Source organism: Stegostoma tigrinum, chromosome 7 (assembly GCF_030684315.1).
Source record: "Stegostoma tigrinum isolate sSteTig4 chromosome 7, sSteTig4.hap1, whole genome shotgun sequence".
Classification (NCBI taxonomy): Eukaryota; Metazoa; Chordata; class Chondrichthyes; order Orectolobiformes; family Stegostomatidae; genus Stegostoma; species Stegostoma tigrinum.
The window spans coordinates 84,224,208-84,250,840 of record NC_081360.1 but is presented as its reverse complement, the minus strand read 5'-3'; the positions used below and the strand labels follow the sequence as shown (position 1 = coordinate 84,250,840).

Here is a 26,633-nt window from a genome sequence, read left to right as displayed (position 1 = left end):
GAGGTAGGGAGGGGATAGGTCAGTCCAGGGAAGACGGACAGGTCAAGGAGGTGGGATCAGGTTAGTAGGTAGGAGATGGGGGTGCGGCTTGGCGTGGGAGGAAGGGATGGGTGAGAGGAAGAACATGTTAGGGAGGCAGAGACAGGCTGGGCTGGTTTTGGGATGCAGTGGGTGGAGGGGAAGAGCTGGGCTGGTTGTGTGGCAATTAATCAGGCAGTTCCAGGTTTTTAACCCGGTGACAGTGAAGGAACTGCAATACAGTTCAAAGTCAGGATGATGATTTGGAGGGCACCTTGTAAACGGTAGCATTTCCCTGGGTCCGCTGCATTTGTCCATTCAGATGTTAGAGGTCAGGATTTTGGAATGTGCTGACAAAGATGCCCTGGCAAGTTGCTGCAGTGCATCAATTTCTGCAGCACAAACAAAATAACATTTAAACTTGGATTCTGTGAGGGAATCATGTAAGACCACATTTTTAATGTGAGATTGTCAACAGCATGCCAGTAAAATAATAGATCTGATACAAGTGTCAAAGTCTTCAAAATTTAGTGTCAATTTCACTGGAATAGCTCAAAGTCTCAACAATGGTAGAACAAAATGACTCACATTATTTTGAAGTAATTATATGCACAGTTGACTCATGTTGATGAATTTACCCCGTGCTGTAGAACATAATAACTGAGCACCATTATTAAAACATGGCTTGCTTTAAACAGAATGACATAAAATATTAAGTCATGCATTGCACAGAATATTAACTGAAGAAGAACTTACGCGGAAATTCTGAGAAAATTTGTCACCAATAAATAGTAGATTTCGATAAAGCCCCTTGTGAATACTATGCTTGGTCCCAGATTCCCTGTCCATTACACTACACTTAATTGTTAATTGCCTCAGATTAATTCCAGCTTTGATGAGTTTACCATTTCTCCATCTGTTTAGCTCCATCTCAAGACGCTGAAGAGCATTCTTCAATGATTTGTTTTTCTCTTTTTCCTTCTCATATTTCTTCTTCCATTCCTCAGCTGTCAACTCGAGATTGACAGATGCAGTATTTTTGATGGTCTTGGCTCTGTTAGGAGCAATAATTCACAAAGAGAATTTTACTTCATTAAAATCAATGGGCTGAATAAACGATCCTCAAGCCAAGGCACTGACGAGAATTATGCATTGCACACTTCAATAACAGCCAAACTACCATTCACTTTGGTACATGTGAAGTAACTTTACTAAACAATCATGCTGTCTACTCAATGAATTATCCAAAATTATCCAAAATTCTCTTCCAACTAAGAATGACCAATCTGCAACCTGGGGGTTCACCCACCCTCCTGAGGAAGTAACTAGTAACAGAATGGCTAAGGCTGCAGGATGCATCAATCAGCACAGACTCATTACTTCACTGATTTATCTCTTGATGCCAAAGATCATGAAGTCATGCAGTAGCTTCTTTTTTGCCATTCCAAAATCTGCATTATTCAGCCTATTCATAGTTAGTTCTTTGTTGTGCTCTATAAACTGCATCTCTCAACCTTCCAAGTATTCCTAAAGATATGAATTGGAATGGCCAGAAGGTAGGGATAACTACAACAGGTTTTACTGCTGCTATTGGATTTAGGAAACTTTCAGAAATCTAAGGGAACACCTCTGAGTGGTCTCCTTAAGTTCCACTTAGTGAAATAGTGAAATGTGACTCAATTTGGAGCAGGTAACATATGAAGACTGCTTGCTATAAAAACTATAATTCCTTGAAGATTGTGAATTGCACTAAAGATAGCACTTCTTTCTGTTGTTTAAATAACCTACAAAGTTAACGTTTAATTAATGTGGTCTTTCATTCATTGTAGTAAATGTTTTAAGACTTTAAATCTTGTCATAATTTTCAGCTATTATGTGAAAATCCAAATTTCTTTTTTAAATGTTGTCAGTCTGGATCAGCATCTTAACAATGGCTCTGGTAGTTTTGTTTATACAGCTGTGCAATATAATCCTATTATAAATGTTTGGCTTACCTCCAAACTCCATTCAGGGATTCAGATCAACTAGGATGTTGCAGCTGTAGCAGACTGAGAGTTTATTTCAGCTTGACAGTTTTATGATTGCTTAAGAGGATCAAATTAGTGTATTTTCTTAACAGTCTCATAAATACTTAAGACAATTATGTTTAGAATCAGCTTGGCAATTTCAACAACATCTCAAAGATTTCTGAATGTTATTATACAGTTCAAATAGTCCACACATGGTGGATACTCGATGAGCATGCATGGCAGGGGCAGGGGGTGGGTGAGTGGGTATGGTGGGTTGAAGGAGTGATTGAGGACATGGAGGTTTGATGAATGGAGGTTATGAAACGATATGGCAGGAACATGGTGATAATTGGAGGGGCACTGGGCCTTGGAAGGCATTCACTTAAAGGACTGTGGTTTTAGGTTTAGGGGGCCTCACAATCATTACAGAGCAGAGGTGATGTTTCAAGAAATGGAGGCTACCTTAGCATCCGGCCTTAATTTTTTTATTGGTTTACAGGATGTCTACACAAGTGGCCAACATCAATTTTGAACGTCTGAATGCCTTCCAGAAAGTGTTGGCCTGTTATCTTCTTGAGCTTCTTCTATCCATTGGAGGATGGGGGTTATATTCATAGTGCTCTTAAAATGACTGTCCAAAAATTTGACCCAGCAACACTTGAAGGAGCACGATTTATTTCCTAGTCTGGATTGTCAGTGGTTTGGAGCAGAACTTGCAGGTGGTGACGGTCCCATGTATCTGCTGCCCTTGTTCTTTTGGGTGGCAGAGTTCACGGGTTTGGAAGGTGCTGCCTCTGGTTCCACCTCTTCCTTGTTTCAGGAGGCCTCAACCCCAACCCACTCCTGACTCTCGCTGGTGGGGGGAATTCTGACTCCTGAGTAGCTAAGACTATGATGTTACTCCTGATTTGCACCTCAAAGGGCAAAATGCAGTTCCAAATGTTAGTTAGAAATTTTCTGTGCAAAGCTGGTTATGTAAAATGAATTCTTATAGATTTCGATTGATCTTTTAAAGTAGTAGATTAGCACCTACTTAATTGACCAGTCAACACAATGCAGAAGATCAATAATTTTAGTAATGAATTGCAAACTGCATTTGGGAAGCCAGTGCAGATGGTAACTGAGCAATCTTGCTTGCAGGCAAGTGCTAGAAAATCAATGTTTATTATGAAATTCCCATCAGAAAGGAGTCGAGGGACATGGGGATATATTGTATGAGCTAACAACCACCAAATCTCCTTTGCATCAACTCTGTCTATCCAAGCAGGTTCTTCTTTGAGAATCTATTAGATTTGTCCAATCCAACTTCCTTTAAACAAATGCATTTGGGGCTCTTTGGTTTAGGTAATGCTTCCCCAAACTAATCTATACATTGAAAAAAATGCTCTACCCCTCTTGTTGATTAAGACCTCCAGGCTCTGAATCATTCTTGTGACTATTTTCTAAAACCCCTCGTGCATGTGCATTGAAACTCAGATGATCATAATTACCAGCAATATTTTATAAAGAATCTGTAAAGGATAGGCTGAAGGATTAAGAAGTGATGATGATATTCAGCAGCTGCATAGGAAAACAGATTGTACAGGATGGGAAAATAGGCTGGGTAAGTGTGGAATGATACTCAACAAGCTGCATGACCTTGAATGAATCCTATGAACAATCCTTTATGAGCCAAAGACAAAACCTGCAGCCATCCTGTGTTTTCTTGCCAGAAGTTTTGTCTTTCTGTACCTGCTTTCTTTGTGCTGGCTGTTTGTTACACTGCATAAGAGCAAGTTTTGTTCCGAGTCACTGGACTTCACCTCGGACCAGGATTGTGAACTGTGCCAGGGACAACGTCAGCATCCAGACCAGCCATTGATTGAGGGGACCCCAATGGGCAAGAGGGCGCGAGACTTGCTGCTTTTTCTCTTTTCTCTTCTATTTATTATTACCACTATAATCATTAGTATTATTTGATAAACATTCATATTTAAGCAAATTGCTGTTAGATGACAGGTCGCGCAACATCGAGGGCCAAAGGGCCTGTTCTGCGCTGTATTGTTCTATGTTCTATGAGCCTTCTCTTAACTATATTTCCCTGAATCTGAAAAGAACAGCTTGGATACACACTGTGATCCAAGACAGAATCCTGCACTAACCTCTGTAAAATCTCAAGAAATTGTTTAAGTTACTTGTCAAAACTGATCCAAGTATTTGATCAGTTTTGCTATTAAGATCTTTCATACTGATTAAAAATATTACCTGGCAACATTCACACCAAAAACCTTTTCATTTTTTTCCTTATTAAATTAGAACAGTTAGGTGGTTCAGTCCTTAGCACTGCTACTTTACAGCACCAGGGACCTAGGTTCAAGTCTAGCCTTAAGCCACTGTCAGTGTGAAGTTTGCGCACTCTCTCTGTGTCTGCATGGGTTTCCACCCACAGTCCAAAGATGTGCGAGTTAGGTGGATTGGCTATGCTCAATTGCCCCATAATATGCAGGCTGGGTGCAATAGCCATAGTAAATGAGGGGTTACAGGGATAATGTGGGGGACTCGGTCTGGGTGGGTGGCTCTTTGGAAGTTCAGTGCAGACCTGCACTGTAGGGATTCAATGAAATAAATATGGTCATGAAGTCCAAATACTTACCTGGTTAAACACACAGTTCAAAAGCCCTCAGAACAGGGTGGATCTCTGTGCTGAATTCTGGATTATTTTTAAATAGAATGTTAGTTCACAAAAGAACTCATTATCTATTTTTAGCTAAGTTGCCAGCAATTCAGTAATAACAAACCAAGTCACGCTTAATCGTCATTGTCATTGTGACGTGAATTCACTTTAAGCACAATAAACCAGTTTAGATGAGATTCCTACCTTTGGCCAAACATAAGGGTGGTTTTTGTTTCAGCATCATTAAAACTGGAGGGTGAGCAACAAATAATTATGGTAGTGCGGCAATTCCCACCTAGAGAATCCTGTAGAATTCGGGTCATTTTACTGTCGCGATATGGAACATGTGTTTTCTGTGAACAAAGAAAATATACTCATAGTATCATTGATTGATACAGCACAAAAGAAAAGGCTTTTTAGCCCATCATGCTTGTGCTACTTCTTTGAAAGAGCCTTTCAATTCAACTCACTCCCTGCGTTTTCCTCTTAGCCCTGCAAAATATTCCCCTCTTGAAATATGTTGATTAGCAGCTGATTTGAAATTGCAAAATGTTAACCCATTTTCTGCAAATTCAATGTACAATTTTCATGTTTCAAGTACATTATTCTGTGGGCTTTCAATACAATGATACAATACAATATCATTAAATGGTTTTCCAAAAGTTGAATTTTATGGAGGTAAATGGAGAGAGAAATGGGGAAAGGAAAGAAAAGTTTTGCCTCCAGGCACTCAGAAGCATGGTCATCCCTTCATTTACACAACGTTATACTGGAAATATTGTATAACTTGGTGTGGGGCAGGAGATTTAAAGGCTAGATGGGAAGTAGGGGAAAAGAGACATAATTATATTTAATATACACTTTGGATCTACAAATAGAGTCATACAGTACAGAAAACAGATCCTTCAGTCCATCTCGTCCATGCCAACCAGGTTTCCTAAACTGAAATAGCTCCACTTGCCATCATTTGGCCCATATCCCTTCTAAACTCTTCCTGTTCATGTACCCATTCAGAAGCCTTTTAAATGTTGTAACTGTATCCAACTCTACCATTTCTTCTGACAGCTCACTCCATACATGCAACAACCCTCTGTGTGAAAATGTTGCCCCTCAAGTTCCTTTTAAATTTTTCCTTTCTCACCTTAGACCCATGCCCTATAGTTTTGGACACCCCAATCCCAGGAAAAAGACTTTGGCTATTCACCTCATCTATGCCCCTCATGATTTTATAATCCTCTATAAAGTCACCCATCAGCCTCCGGTGCTCTAGGGGAAAAAAAATCCCAGCCTGTCAAGCCTCTCCTGATAACTCAAGCCTTCTAGTTCCGGTGACATCCTTGTAAATTTTTCCTGTACCCTTTCTAGTTTAACATCCTTCCTATATCAGGGCAACCAGCGCTGACCTCAATATTCTAAAGGTGGCTTCAGCAATGTCTTGTACAGCCGCAACATGAAGTTCCAACTCTTATACTCAATGTTCTAATCAACGAAGGCAACTGTGCCAAACATCTTCTTCGTCACCCTATGTACCTGCTTTCAAGGAACTATGAACCTGAGCTTTAGGTCTCGCTGCTCGACAACACTCCTCAGGGCCCTACCATTAACTGTGTAAGTCCTGCCCAGGTTTGGGTTTTTCAGATATAACCTGACTGAAGTTTTTGTTCTTGATTGCAATATTTTGCAACAACCAGTATATTTTGTATCCCCAAATATTCACTTCCTTGCTTCTCCTGAACGTTCATCCCATGTTCTCATGCTGATGTTAACATATTTTAGGGGTTAATTTCATTAGCAAATGATAGCATCTAGTGCATTTTTTGACTGAACATTGTGTGTGTGTGTGTGTGTGTGTGTGTGTGTGTGTGTGTGTGTGTAAATGTGTAAGTCCAACATAAATGTGCAAACCGAAAATATGTTTATAAATTGAAGCCTGCCCACAAATATAATGTGACTTTTTTCAAAAAATGTATCAAGTTTCAGGTCTGTGACCTTGCATCAGAACATCAAGAGAAAAGTCATCATCCCTCACAGCCCGCCCCCGCCACAACTGCCCAAAGAGGATCCCCCTCATTCTCACACACCACCCCACCAACCTCCGGATACAACGCATCATCCTCCAACACTTCCGCCATCTACAATCCGACCCCAACACCCAAGACTTTTTTCCATCCCCACCCTTGTCTGCTTTCCAGAGAGACCACTCTCTCCGTGAATCCCTTGTTCGCTTCACACTCCCCTCCAACCCCACCACACCCGGCACATTCCCCTGCAACCGCAGGAAATGCTACACTTGCCCCCACACCTCCTCCCTCACCCCTATCCCAGGCCCCAAGATGACTTTCCATACTAAGCAGAGGTTCACCTGCACATCTCCCCATGTGGTATACTGCATCCATTGTACCCAGTGTGGCTTCCTCTACATTGGGGAAACCAAGCGGAGGCTTGGGGACCGCTTTGCAGAACACCTCTGCTCAGTTCGCAATAAACAACTGCACCTCCCAGTCGCAAACCATTTCCACTCCCCCTCCCATTCTTTAGATGACATGTCCATCATGGGCCTCCTGCAGTGCCACAATGATACCACCCAAAGGTTGCAGGAATAGCAACTCATATTCCGCTTGGGAACCCTGCAGCCCAATGGCATCAATGTGGACTTCACCAGCTTCAAAATCTCCCCTTCCCCCACCGCATCCCAAAACCAGCCCAGTTCGTCCCCTCCCCCCACTGCACCACACAACCAGCCCAGCTCTTCCCCTCCACCCACTGCATCCCAAAACCAGTCCAACCTGTCTCTGCCTCCCTAACCTGTTCTTCCTCTCACCCATCCCTTCCTCCCACCCCAAGCCGCACCTTCATCTCCTACCTACTAACCTCATCCCACCTCCTTGACCTGTCCGTCTTCCCTGGACTGACCTATCCCCCCACTACCTCCCCACCTATACTCTCCTCTCCACCTATCTTCTTTACTCTCCATCTTCGGTCCGCCTCCCCCTCTCTCCCTATTTATTCCAGTTCCCTCCCCCCATCCCCCTCTCTGATGAAGGGTTTAGGCACGAAACGTCAGCTTTTGTGCTCCTGAGATGCTGCTGGGCCTACTGTGTTCATTCAGCCCCACATTTTATTACCCCGAAATATTAACTCAGTGTCACTCTCCACAGTTTAGCCTGACCTGCTGAGCATTTCCAGCATTTTCTAATTATAATTTAGATTTTCAACATCCACAGTATTGTTCTTTTCAATGACACAATACTTCAGATGAACTAACATGCTTGTTGCTATGAAATTATATCTTATATGCACTTCTCTGAAGGCTAGAATAGAGAACAAGGATAGACGAGCATTATTTGAATGACAATAAGCACTATTCAACTCATTGTCAATTGGACAGTGAATAGGGTTATTTTTGTAGAAAATGTATAAAAGAACTAAAGCTCATATTTATCAGCGAAGGTGACGCAAATCAATGGAGTACAATGTTAATAAGTGTAAGGTCATCCATTTTGGTAGGGATAACAGCAAAATAGAATACGTTTTAAATGGTAAAATATTGCAGCACGCTGCTGTGCAGAGGGACTTGGGTGTCCTTGTGCATGAATCGCCAGAAGTAGGATTGCAGGTGCAGCAAGTAATTAAAAAGGCAAATGGAATTTTGTCTGTCATTGCTGGAGGGATGGAGTTTAAAAACAGTAAGTCAATGCTGCAGCTGTATAGGGGCCTGTTGAGGCCACACCTGGAGTACTGTGTGCAGTTTTGGTCTCCTTACTTCAGAAGAGATATACTAGCGCTGGAGGGGATGTGGTGGAGATTCACTCAGTTGATTCCAGAGTTGAGAGGGTTGGATTATGAGGAGAGACTGAGTAGACTGGGATTATACTCATTGGAACTCAGAAGAATGAGGGGAGATCTTATAGAAACATATAAGATTATGAAGGGAATAGATAAGGTGGAGGCAGGGAGATTGTTTCCGCTAGCAGGTGAAACTAGGACTAGAGGGCATAGCCTCAAATTAAAGGGAAGCAGATGTAGGACTGAGGTCAGGAGGAACTTCTTCACCCAAAGGGTTGTGAATCTGTGGAATTACCTGCCCAGTGAAGCGTTTGAAGCTAATTTGCTGAATGTTTCTAGGGCAAGGCTAGATAAATTTTTGAACTGTAAAGGAATTAAAGGTTACGGTGAGGGAGCGGGTAAGTGGAGCTGAGTCTCAAAAAGATCAGCCATGATCTTATTAAATGATGGGGCAGGCTCGAGGGGCCGGATGGCCTACTCTTGCTCCTAGTTCTTAAGTTCTTAAATCAGATGTAAGTGGAAATTTGAGAAAAAGAAAGAAAGACTTGAGTTTTCTAGGTATCCTACATTATAATATTTCCTTTAAGCAGTCTGGTTTAAAGCTTTATACCTTACAGCAGGCAAAAAAGAAATATACAGTCTGGAATGTCTTCAATGCACTTATTATGTCCAGACTAAGGCTGCTCTCTCAAAGATAAATCCAGCTTAGAACTTTTATCATTACACAAATGATTAAAGAAAAGACAATTGTGAGCTAAATATCCAAGAGTCATCAGTTATCTCTTCACCAGAAGTAAAGGCAATGGACACAAAAATGCAATTATCAAGGTTGCACTGTTTTAATGCCATCAATGAACACATTGCAATGCCTCATGACAAATGTGCAATCATGCAAAGCTATTGTACAAACTGGTAAAAGTTTTATACTGAAGTTAATTATGATCATTTACTAAAGTTAATTCATGATCGTAAGTATGACCAGTCTATTATTCAAATGATCACCTGATTTATGGTTCCATTTTGACAATTATAGTCCGGAATAATATATTCATTCATGATTTTACTACTTGAAAATCAGATTATTCAATTGCAAGGGGAGGCAATGGACTAGTGGTATTATTGCTGGACTGTTAATCCAGAGACCCAGATAATGTTCTGGGTAACAAGGTGTGGAGCTGGATGAACACAGCAGGCCACGCAGCATCTCAGGAGCACAAAAGCTGAGATTTCGGGCTGAGACCCTTCATCAGAAGAGGGGGATAGGGAGAGGGTTCTGAAATAAACAGGGAGTCGGGGTCGGAGGGGGGAGGTGCGGACTGAAGATGGATAGAGGAAAGATAGGTGGAGAAGAGAGTACGGGTGGGGATGGGTCAGTCTGGGGACGATGGACATGTCAAGGGGACAGGATGAGGTTAGCTGATCGGAAATGGAGGTGCGTCTTGAGGTGGGAGGAGGGGATAGGTGAGAGGAAGAACAGGTTATGGAGGTGGAGACGAGCTGGGCTAGTTTTGGGATGCAGTCGGGGGGAAGGGAGATTTTGAAGCTGGTGAAATCCACATTGATCCCATTGGGCTGCAGGGTTCCCAAGCGGAATATGAGTTGCTGTTCCTGCAACCTTCGGGTGGCATCATTGTGGCACTGCAGGAGGCCCAGGATGGACATGTCATCTAAGGAATGGGAGGGGAAGTTGAAATGGTTCGCGACTGGGAGGTGCAGTTATTTATTGCGAACCGAGCGGAGGTGTTCTGCAAAGCGATCCCCAAGCCTCCGCTTGGTTTCCCCAATGTAGAGGTAGCCACAATGGCTACAGCAGATGCAGTGCATCACATTGGCGGATGTGCAGGTGAACATCTGCTTGATGTGGAAAGTCATCTTGGGGCCTGGGATGAGGGTGAGGGTGTAAGTGTGGGGGCAAGTGTAGCACTTCCTGCGGTTGCAGGGGCAAGTGCCGGGTGTGGTGGGTTTGGAGGGGAGTGTGGAGCGGACAAAGGAGTCACGGAGAGAGTGGTCTCTCCAGAAGGCAGATAAGGGTGGGGCTGGAAAAATGTCTTTAGTGGTGGGGTCGGATTGTAGATGGCAGAGGTGTCGGAGGATGATGCGTTGTATCCGGAGGTTGGTGGGGTGGTATGTGAGGATGGGAGATTCTCTTTTGGCGGTTATTGCGGGGGCAGGTTGTGAGGGATGAGTTGCGGGCAATGCAGGAGACACGGTCGAGGGCGTTCTCGACCATTGCGGGGGGGGACGTTATGGTCCTTGAAGAACAAGGACATCTGGGATGTTCTGGGAACCTGAATTTGAATCACACCACAGCAGATGATGGAATTTGAATTGAATAAGTGTTTTGAATTAAGAGTCTAATGATGACCATGAATCCATTGCCAATTGTTGGGAGAAAAACCCATCTGGCTGACTATTCTTACCTAGTCCTACTTTCTCTGGTTCACTAACGTCCTTTATGGAAGGAAACTGCCATATACATGTGACTCCAGACCCACAGCAATGTGGCTGACTCTTAACTGCCCTCTGGGCAATTAGGGATGTGCAATAAATGTTGCCTAGCCAATGATGCCCTCTTCCCGCGAATGAATTTTTTTAAATGTTGTTACGTTTTTAATAAATCTCCATCAACTTATGACGTTTTGATCTATTCTCCCTTGATAGTGCATGAGAGTTGGAATAGTTCTCCATCACATCATTATGCATTAATCCTTCCTCATCAATCAGATAATGTCATTCCAATGTGCTGTGTTTTGATTAAATATTAACTTGGCAACGTTAACTATTGGAAAAATTACAATATAAAAACAAATTTCACAAATTATAACGCATTAAAAAGACTTACAGTTCCCTCAGCCAGGGCAGAAATTACATTCCCCAGAGCAGAAAGGGACTTATTGATGTTTTTAGCTTCATCAAGAACAGCTCCTTCAGCTCCAGTCTTGCTGACCTAGAATGAACAGATACCATCAATTTGGCATGAAGATATTTTGACTAACTTAAGTCTTTTTTGCATATGGGTATTAAGTTGATTAGATTGATCTCTGTCAAAAAGGTAGTTGAAGTTTTAATTATTTTGGATGTTAATTTGTAACAATTCCCGTATTGCACAAAGGAAAACTACAGAGTTCAAGGCCAGCTGAATGATGACACAATAAATAAAGACAGTGCAATGAATGTGGAGAAAGGAAAGGGCTTCTGTAAATGCAAAATTTATTTGCAACACTGATAGCTTACTATGGTACACAATTGGTTTTGTTTAAAGGCAACAAGTCAGCACTTAAAATTTAGACACTCCCAAGAAATCCAATTTAATTATCCAGTCTTGTATTCCATTAGAATAAAGAGTTGATAGAATGAATCAATGTTTTAACAAATTGAGCAGCAATGAATCCATGATTAAAAGCTGAGTAAGTGCTTTCATTTCTGTTTATCAGCCCATTTTAAGTTTAGTCAAATTGTATTCCCATGAAGACAAAAGCATTTTTGAGCATATCTTGTGCAGTGCTATTAATTTCAATAAAGGCAATGCGGCAGAGAGTCACACAGCTTTGATTTCTCTTCACAGCTAATAGTTAAACCAAAATCACTGCATCATGATTAAAAATCAAAGAAGGTATCTTTCACCTTTTCACTGCCAGCTAAATCTACAAGGTATAGTTTGCCACTGAGTTTCTTCTCTGTTTCCATGTTCTCCTGTTTAATATTAATGAGAAAGATGCTGTGGCTTCGAGAACTGTGTTCATTCATATCTGTGTAGACAAGAAAGAAAGTTAATTGGAAGAGTCAACTGTTTACTTGTTTATTCACTGTTGAGCAAGATTCAAAAGTTAATTGGATAAAAACTTAAATGGCAGAAAATTGCAGGGCTATGGGGAAAGATCGGGGGACTGGACAGTTCTTGTAAAGAATGAAAACAACATAAAAAGTTCAATGGTCTCCTTTTATGTTGTTATGTTCTATCAAATGACAACCAACATCATTGTGTATCATCAACATCACCATACCCACACCCAGGTGGGACAAACAGAAAAGGAAATGTATACCATGTTTATATTTGGCTACAAGTGACTCAGTGCGTGTCTGGCTCATAAGAAAGAATTAAATTGGGGCAGCAGTAACAACAAAGAAGCTTGGGTTAGGCAAATTGTTTAAAATCACAATCAAAGGTTTTGTTGATGTGACCCTAAAGAAAACTGGGATGATTGAGAAGTCAGCCTGGCTATGGTCTTAGAAAAATGGTGGCCCATTAGAAGAAATATAGTGAACCTCTGTTTCTCCACGAAGGTTGTTTCTTTGAGTAACTTTGGGAATAACACAATGCTGCAATGGGCGTATCACAATGCTGCAGCCGGCAGTAATTTAATAAAGTAAGAGAAGCAATCTTTGTTCCCCTCAGGTGCTGTTCATGCTGCTCAAACTTAACTGTTTTCTTTTACTCATTGAGGATTTGGTATTAAAAGGTGAGAATTCTGAATTACTTCGAAGACTTTTCTGTTGGGAAAAGCTCACAAAATGTGATCATCAATGGAAAGCTTTATGCTTTGAGTATTAGTCCACTACCGTTCCAGGTATGCTTTACAACAGAAGTGTCTGAATTTTGCCTGCCTGAGTTACATATAGATAAAGAACCTTTCAGGGTGGAGGGGATGCATAAAAAAACACGCTCCCATTAATTCATACATATCTGAAAGAATCAATAGGGTCTTGCATTTTCTGATTTACAATTCATCGGATGAAGCCATAGAATGAGTAAAGTTTCTTTTTCATCTAATCTCCAGTACCTTATATTTGTGTAGCGCCCTTAACACAACATGCCCAAGGCATTTCACAGAGGCATTACAAACAAAAATATGATGCCAAGTCACAGAAGGAGGTATGACCAAAGTTTAATTAAAGAGGTATGTTTTAAGAAGAAAAGTGTGGTAGAGAAGCAAAGGGTTTGAGGGAATAAACTGTATGAACTCATGGCCTAGCCAATTGATGGAGAGATAAAAATGGGAATGTTTAAGAGGCAGGAATTAGACGTGAAGATTTCTGAGAGGTTGGGGACCTGGAGAAGATTACAGTGTTGGAACTGGAGAGGCCAATAGAAGAATTTGAAGATAAGAATGAAAAATTTTAATATTGAGATGTGCTTAACCAGGAGCCAGTGTGATTCAGTGAGCACAAGCATGATGGGTGAACAGGAATAAATTGGAACAAAAACAAATTTGCTGGAAAAGCTCAGCAGATCTGGCAGCATTTGTGGAGGAGAAAAAAAGAGTTAACGTTTTGGGTCCAGTGGCCCTTCCTCAGAACTGATGGTGGTTGGGAAACGTCAGTTTATATGCAGAAAATAGGGAGGTAGGTGGGGTAGGGAGTAAATGATAGGATAGAGCCCAAAGAGAGAGAAAGACAGCTGGACAGACAAAGGGGTTGATAACAATCAGGCTGGGAGGGTGAATTGTATCAGTGGTAATGTGAACTGCAGATGCTGGAGAATCCAAGATAACAAAGTGTGGAGCTGGATGAACACAGCAGGCCAAGCAGCATCTCAGGAGTACAAAAGCTGACGTTTCGGGCCTAGACCCTTCATCAGAGAGCACTCACTCCTGAGATGCTGCTTGGCCTGCTGCGTTCATTCAGCTCCACTCTTTGTTATCTTGGGAGGGTGAATAGTTGTTAATGGGGACTGTTAGTGACGAACAACAGGGGGTGTGTAGTGGCAGGCTAAAAACATTAAAATTTGTTAACGTTGGAAGCCAAGCAATGTTGGGGATTTTAATCTGAACCCTACATAATGCAAGAGGATTAAAAACAGTACCCAAATTGCTGTTGATAAATCTTAGGTGGGAGACAGTGCATGGTGGAGTAATCTTAACTTTAAACATGTTGTATCAGGCAATATCAAGTTGATGCATATTGGGTGGCTGGTCTGAAGGGTCTGGACTTGAAACATCAGCTTTCCTGCTCCTCTGATGCTGCTTGGCCTGCTGTGTTCATCCAGCTCTACACCTTGTTGTCAAAGTTTCCCTGTCTAATTTCACATTTCAGTGGTCATTACTGGCATTGTGACTGCTGAAAACTTTTGTCATTGCCATTGCTGATCTGATCTCTCCTAATAAAGTGGAATTTTGATTTATTGTTATGGTATGGTTAAGTCTTACAGAACAAGGCAAATTCTTTGCCATCCATCCAGCCTCTTAACTCACCACAGCAGAATTTACCCCATTTCTAACCTCTCTAACTCTTGCAATCACCTTTATTCTTTTCATTTCCTGGACCTCTCTTGGAAGCTTTATTTTTAGTCCTGTTAATATTTTACATTGGCTGCGATGGTCAATAGTGATACGATAAATAAGTACATAAAACTGAGGCTTGAGGTTTTAGAGAACCGCAAAGGAGGACAAAGAAACTGATATGGAAAGAAGGAATACAATATAAATGCAAATGTAACAAAATGCATGAAAATAGACAGGAAAAGCTTCTACAGGTATGTAAAAAAGAAATGCTTGGTTCAGCCAAATTGGACCCATTAAAAGCAGATTCTGGAGAATTTATATTGGGGAAAAGAAAGAAAGCAGATAAACTAAGTGAATTTTTAATCTGTCTTCACTGGGGAAGGTACCTCCCAGAATTAGAGATCCTAGGGACTCAAGAGAATGAAGAGTTGATGGAAATTATCATTAGTAGAATGGTGAAACTGGATAAATTAATGAGGTTGAAAACCGATATTTTTTGGGACCTGTTAGTTTACATGGAAGGAAGTGACAATGGAGATAGTCAAAGCATTGGTGATCATTTTTCAAAATCCATAGCTACTTGAATGATTCCTGCAGATTCAAAGCTTACAAATGTCAGCCCTCTATTCAAGAAATGACCAAAGGAAAAAAAATGCAGAACTGCAGACGTGTCAACTTTATGTCAATAGCAGGGAAAATGCCAGAATTCATCATAAAGGATGTGACAAAGGACACTTGGATAAAACTAATCTGTGCATGGTCAGCATGGATTTGCATGTAGAAATTCATGTTTGGAAATTTAGAGTTTTTGGAGGATGTTAATAACAAAATTTATAAAAGGGATTCAAGTGATTTGGATATTTGGATTTTCAGAAAGATTTTGACTTAGTTAACAAAATTAATACACATGGGAAAGAGGTAATGCATTGGCATGGATTAGGATTGGCAAACAGACAGAAAGCAGGCAGTAGCAATAAATGTCCATTCCTGAGTCAGCAGATTGTGACGAGCAGGGTACCGCAAGGATCAGCTTGAGTCCCAGCTACTTACAATATACCTCAATGATATGGTCATGGGGACAAAATTGAAATATTCCCATATTTGCAGATCATACGGAGCTCAGCAGGAATGTATGTGTGATTAATAGAGAATGAAAAATGTTTTCAGGAGAATTGGGCCAGGGTTAGTGATTGGGAAAGAAAATGGCAGATGAAATATAAATTAGAAAATGTGGGGTTGTCTACCTTGGTAGGAAGAACTGATATGCATTTGTTTCTTAAATGGTGAGGGGTTAGTAAGTGTAGATCTGCAAAGGTACTTGGGTGTTCTTATCAATAAGTTGTTGACGGCTAACTTGCGGGTGCAGCAAGCTATCAGGAAGGCTAATAGTATGTTGGCATTTATTACAAGAAGATTTGAATGGGAGAATGGTGATGTCTTGCTTTAATTGTCTATGAGCTTGATTAGGTGGTACTTAAAGTAAAGTCTTAAGTCATCTTATTTCAGGAAGGATATGATTGCCATAGAAGGAGTGCAACAAAGATTCACCAGATGCTCCCAGGATGGTGGAATAATTCCATGAATAGAGATTGGGAAAACTGGGACTGTATTCCCTAGAGTTTTGAAGAATGAGAGGTGACAGTACCACAAGGGGAAACAACATTTCTTCATGTGTCTATTATGTAGTCAAACCCATCAGCATTTTCCACGTAGGAATATTTTGGTTTTATTTCCTACCCCTCTGTACAATTTCTCTGGTGACTCATCTGTCTCCATCTTCTTTTGCTCTGCACATCTCTTCCCAGTGACTGGCCTTTAAGTAAGTGTTCCATATACAGGATAGTACCTTCAGTCTGTGAATTCCAGTGACTGTGCACGGTTACTGCACACCATTCTTTCTAGCTCGAGTATATTCTTTTGTTGCTGTTTTAGTAACTTAACACTATTGCCTTTCTCGTGGCTCTACTAAGAGCTAGCTGTTTGGAAAAGGTTCGCATTCTCATCCATCTCTTTGCTGGCTTCATGTGTTCTAGCAGTGTTTATGCCATGCAATATGGCGAATTTGTCCTTCCCAATTAGCACTTCCTGGATTTCAGAGTGTGCAGAACCTCAAATTATTTGATTTATCAGCCATTCATCTGTGTCTTAAAATTACATTTCCTGGCTGTAGTTTTCAGTGTTGTTATAAAGCTATTGCGATCTGTCTCCTGTTTGGAGCCTCAAAGTTCATACTGGTCGGTCCATTGGAGATATATGCTGAACCTTGCAAACATTTTGTCTGCATTTCTGCTATCATCTTTAGAAAGCTTCTGGCTGTTAAATTTAATCCTGTGTCTCCTGCCCACAAACAGATATAACAGGCCTTCTCTGCATTACCTGTTACTCTTAGGAAACAAAATATCAATCAGCAGTTTCGTTCATCTTTCCAAATGCCTCAATGACAGCATCAGCTGGACCAATGGGAGCAAAGACTTTCCAAAACAATCAATGTGAGTCAAATGAGTTGTCTGTTATTTATTGCCTGTGAAGAAGTGCTTAGTAGCTTGGCTATCTATTATCTAAAAAATACATTTAATTTAGAAGAAAAACTTATATAACACCAACCTGGATTTATATTATACCTTTTACAGCCAAAACATTATAGTGGATTTATGGAGGGGCAGAAGATGTAACCACGACAGAGAGGGTGGCTTAAAGCAGGTAATGAATAAAAATGACCTACAATAAATTGGACTACGGTTCTTGAAGAAAAACAGTTAAAAATATGTTTCAGAAACATTTGGCCATTGTCCTTTCAGAAGGAATATTCACTCAGCATATGCGAAAGAACATCAGTCATAAAAGAGCATGCTGTGCAGGAACTAATCATAATCATAACAAATCATAAATAACTTTCAAAACTTCCATGGCCAACATTAATGCTCAAACTTCAATGTAACAAAACACCCAAACCCAGGTAGAGTTTACAGAACATGTCAGAAAAGCAGCTACTTACTGGTGACAGCTACACGACGGTTTGCCTTTCCTTCATCAATAACATCCATTACTTCTTCAGGGCTAGAGACAAACCTCTCCGTACAACCCTTTGGAAATTTTACAGAAGAAAATTTAGTGGAAATACTTTGAAGATCACGAAAAACACGACAAGCTAAATAGTCTTCCTCAGCTTAAAGTGCACAGCATTCATAAAATACCAGCAAACATATGACTTTTATTTTATAAAGCACAAGGAAATGTTTTGTAATGTTGATACGATATGGGCATGTATTTGCAATAGTCTTCCAAACTGATTCCACCCCATAGCTAATACTTAGGTATATGGACACTAATTCCTCCACACTCGCTTAGATGTCACTCTAATTCTTAAATCTCTTCAACATGATCTGTTTCCTTGGACACCTTGTCTAGGAAGATGGAGAGCGGCATATACTAAGGCGAGATGAACGAAAGAAATGTCTCTTGTGGCAAGATTTTATGTTCTGGAATCTTCTGGCTGAAAAAACTATGAAAGCAGGATCAAAAGCAACATTTAGCAGGAAACTGGATACTACTTAGAAGCTACTTAGAGGGGAATAAATTGTGGGATAAGAGTGGGGGAATTGAACAATAATTGGATGATCCTCTCAGAGCCAGCACAAGCTTGGCTGGTTAAATGGCCTCCTCTGTGCCTTATGATTCTTTATGTTGTCTTACTTTTATTTTCAGAGCATACATAAGCATTTAGATTATGTGCATCGACATGCAAATTGTAAAAAGGGGGCAGTATTCATAGGCGGTAGCGAGGGTCCATACTGCTGGCTAGAGAAGCTGCGCTGCCTCTTTTAAGAAAGATCCACCAAAATAAGTACCACTTAACTGGCCAATGGAAGGTCTCCCAAAAGCAAGGATCCATGCATCTTAAGCCTTGGATGATTTCTGAATCCCAGATCACAAGCCATTAGTGGTAGAGTGGGAATTTCAACGGATTACAGTCATACAGTCATGCAGCATGGAAACTGAGCCTTCAATCCAACCAGTCCATGCTGACCATAATCCCAAACTAAACTGACCCACCTACGTGCGCTTGGCCAATACCCCTCCAAATTGTTCATGCTTAAGTACTTATCCAAATGTTCTGTTAACCTTGTAACTGTACCCATATCCACCATTTCCTCTCCAAGTTCATTCAACACACGAACTACTCTGTGCAAAAAAGTTGCCCCTCATGTCTTTTTAAAATATTTCTCCTTTCACCTTAAAAATATGCCCCCTCGTCTTGAAATCCCCCACCCTACGGAAAAGACACCTGCCATTCACTTTATCTATACCGCTCATGATTTATAAACCATTATAAGGTCACACCTCAACCTCCCACACTCCAGTGAAAACAGTCCCAGCCTATCCAAGACAATAAAATGTGAGGCTGGATGAACACAGCAGGCCCAGCAGCATCTCAGGAGCACTATCCACTTAATTTTATAACTCAAGCCTTCCTTTCCCAGCAACCTCCTGGCAAATCTTTTCTGAACCCTCTCCAGCTTAATAGTATCTTTCTTATAAAAGAGTGACCAGAACTGGACATAGTACTCCTGAAAAGGCCTCACCAACATCCTGTACAACTTCAATATGACTTCCCAACTTTCATACTCAATTTGCTGAGCAATGAAGGCAAATGTGCAAAACACCATCTTAACCACCCTCTCTGTATGCGATACAAATTTCAAAGAATTATGTACCTAAACCCGTGGATCTCTCTGTTCTACAACATTACCCAGAGGTGATGGGATAGGGTGAGCGACTCACAGTGGGGCACTCCCCCTTTCTCAGTCACGTTGCTGAGTGCCACTGAATGAGGGTTCAATCTGCTCTCAATCCAACTTCAACTGTCTACTAAATGGCCTGAATGGCATTAGATGGAAGGCACTCTACGCTCCTTCCTGCCACAAATGTAATCAGTATGGAGGCAGAAAAGCAGCAAAGTGACAACCCATCTGAATAAATACCTCACCTCAGCCCACGACACCAGACATTAAATTCCCCACAGGCTCTGGGATTCTCAACTAACTTTCAGTGAAATCCGAGATCTATTTCAAATTTACATGATCAGTAGAATGGCAACACGTAACACGTTCCTTTGCCTCCACTGCCACAGTCTTCAGGGACTAGCTGAGCAATGGAGGCCATAACTAAATCCAACTAATTTCAGACATTGCCTACAGCTATTAGAATTTATGGCCTTAAAACTAGACTTGGCAACAGAGTAATCAATTGTGTCATCAATGGCTGAACACTCTATTAAATATAAAACAGTTTTTCATCCGAATCACTGGGAAGAGTTTTGAAGATTCTCTGTACTTTTGCAATCAAATCTACATTCACTTATTTGTAATCACAATGATCAGCATTGTGCTATTGGGTACAGAAGATATTCCCTTTTGTAAGTGGGAGCAACACAATTCATTTGTGCTTACAACACTTAAGGATATATTCAATCCTGCTTTTCAAATGGCATTTGAAGTTTCTCATGTAGGAGAACTCCATTTGTGCTTTGGCGTTGAATGCATTTCGGAACAATGATTGTCAAATTATAAATACAGCAACTTGGATTCAGTGAAGCATGTGTCTCTTTTCCCAGTTGTTCTGGTTTTTCAATGCCTTTGTGGGACGCGGGCGGCGTTGGGTGGCCAGCATTTATTGCCCATCCTTGGTTGCATTTCAGAATGTGGTGGTGAGCTGCCTTCTAGAACTGCTCTGTCCATGTGCTGTGGGTTGACCCATAATGCCCTTAGGGAGGGAATTCCAGGATTCTAATGCAACAAAAACTTAGTATTGACAAGAGAGTGGAGTGGCCTGTGCACAGAATACAGGATAAATTCAACTCAAACAATTACCATACCATCAGTAAAGTGATGAATGAGTCATCAACAATGCTATCAAACAGCAGTTGATGCAGATGTTGAGTTCTGCCAGGGGTATTCAACTTCAGGTTCATTACAAGCTCAGTTCAAACATTGTCGTAACAGCTTAATTCTAGAAGCAAGATGAGAATGACTGCATCAAGTTCAAGACAGCATTTGACGGACTGTGGTATCCAAGAAGCCTGAGCAGACTTGAGTCACTAAGAAATGGAGGAAGACTAATTAGAATCATAAGTCGCACAAAGTAATATGGTAGTGGTTGTTGGGAGTCAGTCAGCTTAGCAGCAGGGCAGCAGCCTTGAAACAATCATCTTCAGCTACTTCATCAATGACCTTCCCTCCATCATAAGATCAAAAATGGGGATGTCCCCCGATGATTATATAATGTACAATTTAGTTACGATTCCTCAGATGCTGAACCATTTCTTGCCCAAAGACAGCAAGATCTGAACAATATCCAGACTCGAGGTGACAAGTGGCAAATAACCTTCATGCTACCCAAGCACCAGAAAATGGTCATTTCCAATGAGAGAAACTAGCCATCACCCGTTGACATTCAATGGCATTACCATAATTGAACCTAGTATAATATCCTGCCGGTTACCACTGACCAGAAACTGGATCAGCCGTATAAATATTGTGGCTACAGAGGCTAGGAATCCTGCAATAAGTAACTCACCTCCTGACACCCTAAAGCCTGTCCACCATTTTAAGGTTACAAGTCAGGAGTGTGATGGAATACTCCCTACTTGGCTGGATGGGTGCACCCCCATAACAATCATGAAGCTTCAGACCATCCAGGACAAAGCAACTCCACATCTGCAAACGTTCATTCTCTCCACCAATGACACATAGTAGCAGCAGTGTGTACCATACCCAAGATGCACTACATAAATTCCCCTAAATTCTTTAGACAGCATATTCTAAACCGATGACCAGGGCCATCTCCAAGGTCAAGGGACAGCAGAGATGTGGGAACGCCACCTATTGCAAGTTCCTTCTCGAGCCACACACCATCCTGACTTAGAAATACATCACCATGCCTTCAGAAGCACTGGATCAAGATTATGGAACCTCCTCCCTGAGGGCACTGTGAGTGTACTTACACCAAATGGACTGCAGTGCTTCTAATGACAGATCATCACCACCTTTTTAAGGGCAAGTAGAGCTTGGCAAGAAATGCTGGTGCAGCCTGCAATGTCCTCATCCTCTGAACGAACAAAAAACAAAAAGGAAACTGAGCTCAATTTTCAAGTGCTAATCTATTCCATCAGTTTGTAAGATTTTAACCTTGTCACTTTTGCTGTCAGCATTTCTGTAGTAAAAGGGCACTCATGGAGTTGGCTTTCACTTGGTAAATTCTTAGATCTGCTTGGAAATGCTAAAACCTTGGAGGTAAGATGGACATGAGGCTTATCTATCCTCTCATTCTTTGTGACATCAATCGGACTAAATTTCACTGGTTTTCTCCATTCCACAATGATGGAGGTATGCCACCCAATCTGCAATTGTTTCATTTTATTCACATGGGCACCATTAATTCCAGTTGCCTTCGCCCTGGAAAAAGTGAGGACATTCTCAAGATCTTGATTGGTGTCACATCCACAAACATCCACTCCCTCTACCACCAACGCTCAGTAGTGGCAGTGTCTACTATTTACAAGATGTACTATAGAAATTCAGTAAAGATCCTTAGAAAGCACCTTCCAAAGCCATGACCACTTCCATCTCAAAGGGCAATGGCAGCAGAATTTTTTTAAAAAAAATTATTCATGGGATGAGGGTTTTGCTGGTGAGGCAGCATTTATTGCCCATCCCTAATTGCTCAGAGAGCAGTTAAGAGTCAACTACATTGCTATGGGTCTGGAGTCACATGTAGACTATACCAGGTATTGATGGCAGTTTCCTTCCCTAAAGGGCATTAGTGAACCAGATGGGTTTTTCTAACTATCGACAATGGATTCACAGTCATCATTAAATTGTTAATTTCGGATATTTATTGAATTCAAATTCCACCATCTGCCATGGCAGGATTCAAACCCAGGTTCCCAGAACATTTGTCTAGGTCTCTGGACTAACAGTCCAATGATAGTAGCACTAGGCCATCACGTCCCAGCAGGCATATGGGAACACATCTACATGCAAGCTCCCCTCTAAGCCACTCACCATTCTGAACTGAAAATTTACTACCACTCCTGGGTCAAAATCCTGGAAGTCTCTCTCTCTCTGTAGCAGCATTGTGGGTCTATCAATGATCCATCTCAAGAAGGCAGCTCATTACCAGCTTCTCAAAGGGGCTGGTATTTTCTAGAATTTAGAAGGTTAAGGGGTGTTCTAACCAAGATCTTCAGTTGATTAGCAGGGAAAGGCAGGGTTGATAACAGGAACTATTTCTACTGGTTGGAGATTCTAGAATCGGAGGACATAGCCTCAGAATTGAGGCGGGGCCATTCAGGATAGATGTTAGAAAGTACTTTCACATGCAAAGAGTAGTGGAAGTTTGGAACTCTCTTACTCAAATAGTGGTTAATGCTAATTTCATTGGTAAAATTTAAAACTGAGATAGACAAATTTTCATTAAGCAAGGATATCATGAAATATGGAGCCAAGGCAGGTGTATAGAACAAAAACAAAGTTGCTGGAAAAGCTCAGCAGGTCTGGCAGGATCTTAGGAGGAGAAAACAGAGTTAATGTTTCAGGTCTGGTGACCGTTCCTCAGAACTGGAGTATGGAGATAGGCCACAAATCAGCCACGATCTTATTCAATGGCAGAGGAGGCTTGAGAGACTGAATGGTTTACTCCTTTTCTTAAGTGGCTGATGATGAGAAGGGAAGTGACATTTCCCAACCTTTGCTTATCACAGTGGGCTGCCGATCCATTAGAAATTTGACTGAAATCTCCATAAAGTCTTTGATGTGGGGCTGTGAATACAAATGTGTGTGTTTATTAGGGATTAATCATTTGAAGACAGTTCAATATAGTGATTTTTTAAATCAATGAAACAGCTTTACTGAAATAATCATTGAATATTTAGAACATTATTTCGTCTCATTGTGAGTCCTGAGTTCTTCCCATGGTGGACACTGGGCGATTGGTATGGATGTGGCAAGGGTGCTGAGTCATGAGTATTAATTGGCACTACGTTAGCATGAATGCTATGAAGGGCCTGACACCTGTCTACAGTTCCCACTCCTAGAATCAAGATTACAGCATCTGTGGCACTCCCTCCCGAGGCAAGTTTGCAGATTTGGGGATTTTTCCAATTCGGTATTCCCAACCCAGCAGCAGAAATACAGTCAACGTAGTGCTTTAATTCTGCACAGGTCAAGAAGAGATTTTAACAAATCTATCTCCAAGTTATTTGATTGATTTAGTACATGTTACACTGCATTGATTCAAGCAGACATGTTTTCATTCTGCATTTAGAATGAATCTTACCTTTACAAATGGTACTCTGTTTTTATCCTCATGGACTGATAGATTAGTTTTTGAAACTGTAAAATGAAATGATGTGTGTGAACAATTTATAAAGTAATTGTATTTATACCTTAAACAGCTAATATCACAAGAAACTATTTAATATAAAGGTTTTGTTGTTTCTTTTATTAAACAAAGTAGAACCCAAATTGGAATTCATGCAGCTCATTAAGATCCTTCTCGAAGAATTTTTGTAATGGAACAAACACATTGTAAAGCACACAACATTATCAATAAACTGAGGCACACGGAAAGAAATGTGATGGACCAGTGAATCGTGCTCTTCAATAAGGTAGTGACTGAGGGAGTGACTCATTGGAAAATAAAATACCATTGTGTGTGAAATAAGTCGGTGATCTGTTTGTATCACTCTCCCCAATAGGCAAATTACGTTAAGATCCTTTGTATTTTTCAAATTTTAAAATATTTCTTACTTTGGCTATCCCATTTACATAAAAATGGAAAAATAAACAAGATCCTGACATAAATCCATGGGGCATCACCACTAGCCACATCAGGAAAACCTCCATTAACCCCTAATCTCCAATTTCTAGCCTTTCTAAATCCATGCAAAAATATCCATTTAATGACTTGTAACTTAATTTTACGGCACTTTTCATGTGGCACCTGAACAAAAGCTTTCCAACAGTCTATTCCCAAAACACTTACCAGTTCCTTTGCATCCACTATAATTCTTCCAAAACAAACGAAATCAATAAGACTAGTCAAGCATGACATGCATTTACAAATCCTTGATGACCATCTCTGCTTAGTACATGGCATTCTAAGTAATTTGTAAATTCATGGAAATTTTCAGTCGTAGAGAGTTGACTTTCCTGATGCTGCTGGACAGGTTACTTATATTTTAAAAACAATGCATACAGTCTATCAACAGTCCAAGAAAATATTCTTCTCTCAACTAACATCATCCTTCTCTCTCATTTATTTCACTTATCTTTAGGAAATTTGCTGTGTGCATAAATGCAAAGCCTTCTGATTCAGTTTCTTGTTTGTATTAGCAAAGCATCTTAAAATTAAGCCAATTTTCTTACCATCAAGCAAGTCTCGAATTTTGTCCATGTAGATCTCAAAGTAAGAAACCTACGACAAAATACGGAAGTTATTTTAAATGCAATTAGAATAATTAAATCACTACAGTGTGGAAGCAGGCCATTTGGCCCATCAAGTCAACACCGAACCTCTGAAGACCATCCCACCCAAGCCCACCCCTCTACACTATCCCTGTAACTTCCCATGGTTAACACATCTAGCCTGTACATCCTTGGACACTGTGGGCAATTTAGCATTGCTATTCCACCTAACCTGCAGATCTTTGGGCTATGGGAGGAAACTACAGCATCCAGAAAAAACCCATGCAGACATGGGGAGAATGTGTAAACTCCGCACAGACAGCTGCTCAAGGGTGGAATCAAGCCCAGGCCCCTGGCATTCTGAGGCAGCAGTGCTAACCACTGAGCCACTATGCTGCTCCATACTATGATTGCAAATAAATCTTCTTTGTTTCTGAATTGGATAAATACAGCCACCAGTGCAACATTAGGGGGCAAATTCGTACCTTGAAGGGGCGTATCACAAACTTACCATGATGCACCAGGGTCATACACTGCTTTGTGGCCCATGGCAATGCCTGCCCCCAGGAAAATCATTGACAAAAAGACAATTATGAGAAAGAGCAGATTCTTTTTGTGAAATGTGAGGTGTCTAGTTAAAACTTTTGAAAACCAGCTTGATATCAGAAGACTGTAAAGGATATATGTTCCAGTTTAATGTACTCATGGGATGTGGGCATCACTGGCTGGTCCAGCATTTATTGCCCATCCATAATGACCTGGAGGAGGTGGTGGTGAGCTGTCTTCTTGGCTCAATTCTTGGGGTGGAGGGACACCCATAGGGCTGTTTTTTGGCGCAGCCGTGTAAACGGTGTGCAGGATAAAAGGGGGTGATTTAGTCACTGCAGAATTCCTGGCCTTTGGCCTGCTCTCGTAGCCGCAGTGTCTATATGACTAGTCCAGTTTAGTTTCTGGTCAGTGGTAGCCCCCAGGATGACTTCTTTTTAAATAGAGTCACTTGTGGGGTGTGGGCGTCTCTGGCTCGGTCAGCATTTATTGCCCAAGAGTCAAGCCAATTACTGTGGCTCTGGGGTCACATGTAAGCCAGGTAAGGATGACAGGCTTCCTGGCCGAAAGGACATTACTGAACCAGTTTCCCCGACAATCGACAATGGTTTCTTGGTTATTGTGAGATTCTTAATTCCAAATTCTTTATTGAATTCAAATTAAACTATCTGCCGCGGTTGGATTTGAACACGGGTCCTCAGAACATGAGCTGAGCTTCTGGATTAATACTCTCACGGTAATGCCAGTAGGCCATTGCCTCCCCAGTGAGGGATTCAGCAATAGTAATGTCATTATAAGTCAAGCTGGGATAGATGGACTTTTCTTGCTGGGGATTACGGCTTACTCCTGCTCTATTTTGTACTGATATAGTTCTCAGGTCTAAAGGGATGAAAGGGTATGGGGAGAAATTGTGAACAGGGTAGGGAGGTGCTCG

General features: G+C 41.1%; 1 protein-coding gene across 2 annotated transcripts in view; it reads right to left on the bottom strand.

Annotated features, from left to right (window-relative positions):
- The window catches only part of LOC125454109 (kinesin heavy chain), a 190,265-nt gene that overhangs the window by 75,878 nt on the left and 87,754 nt on the right, over nucleotides 1–26,633 (bottom strand). For both annotated transcript variants that reach the window (XR_009445962.1, XM_059647460.1), the window contains exons 5-11: nucleotides 25,115–25,163; nucleotides 24,024–24,079; nucleotides 17,683–17,770; nucleotides 12,091–12,215; nucleotides 11,309–11,413; nucleotides 4,885–5,033; nucleotides 924–1,072 (exon numbers count right to left, since the gene is read on the bottom strand). Coding sequence is in view for 1 of the 2 variants with exons in the window: in XM_059647460.1 (XP_059503443.1) it covers nucleotides 924–1,072; nucleotides 4,885–5,033; nucleotides 11,309–11,413; nucleotides 12,091–12,215; nucleotides 17,683–17,770; nucleotides 24,024–24,079; nucleotides 25,115–25,163 (721 nt within the window). In the remaining variant the exon portion in view is untranslated. The remainder of the gene's footprint in view (nucleotides 1–923; nucleotides 1,073–4,884; nucleotides 5,034–11,308; nucleotides 11,414–12,090; nucleotides 12,216–17,682; nucleotides 17,771–24,023; nucleotides 24,080–25,114; nucleotides 25,164–26,633) is intronic.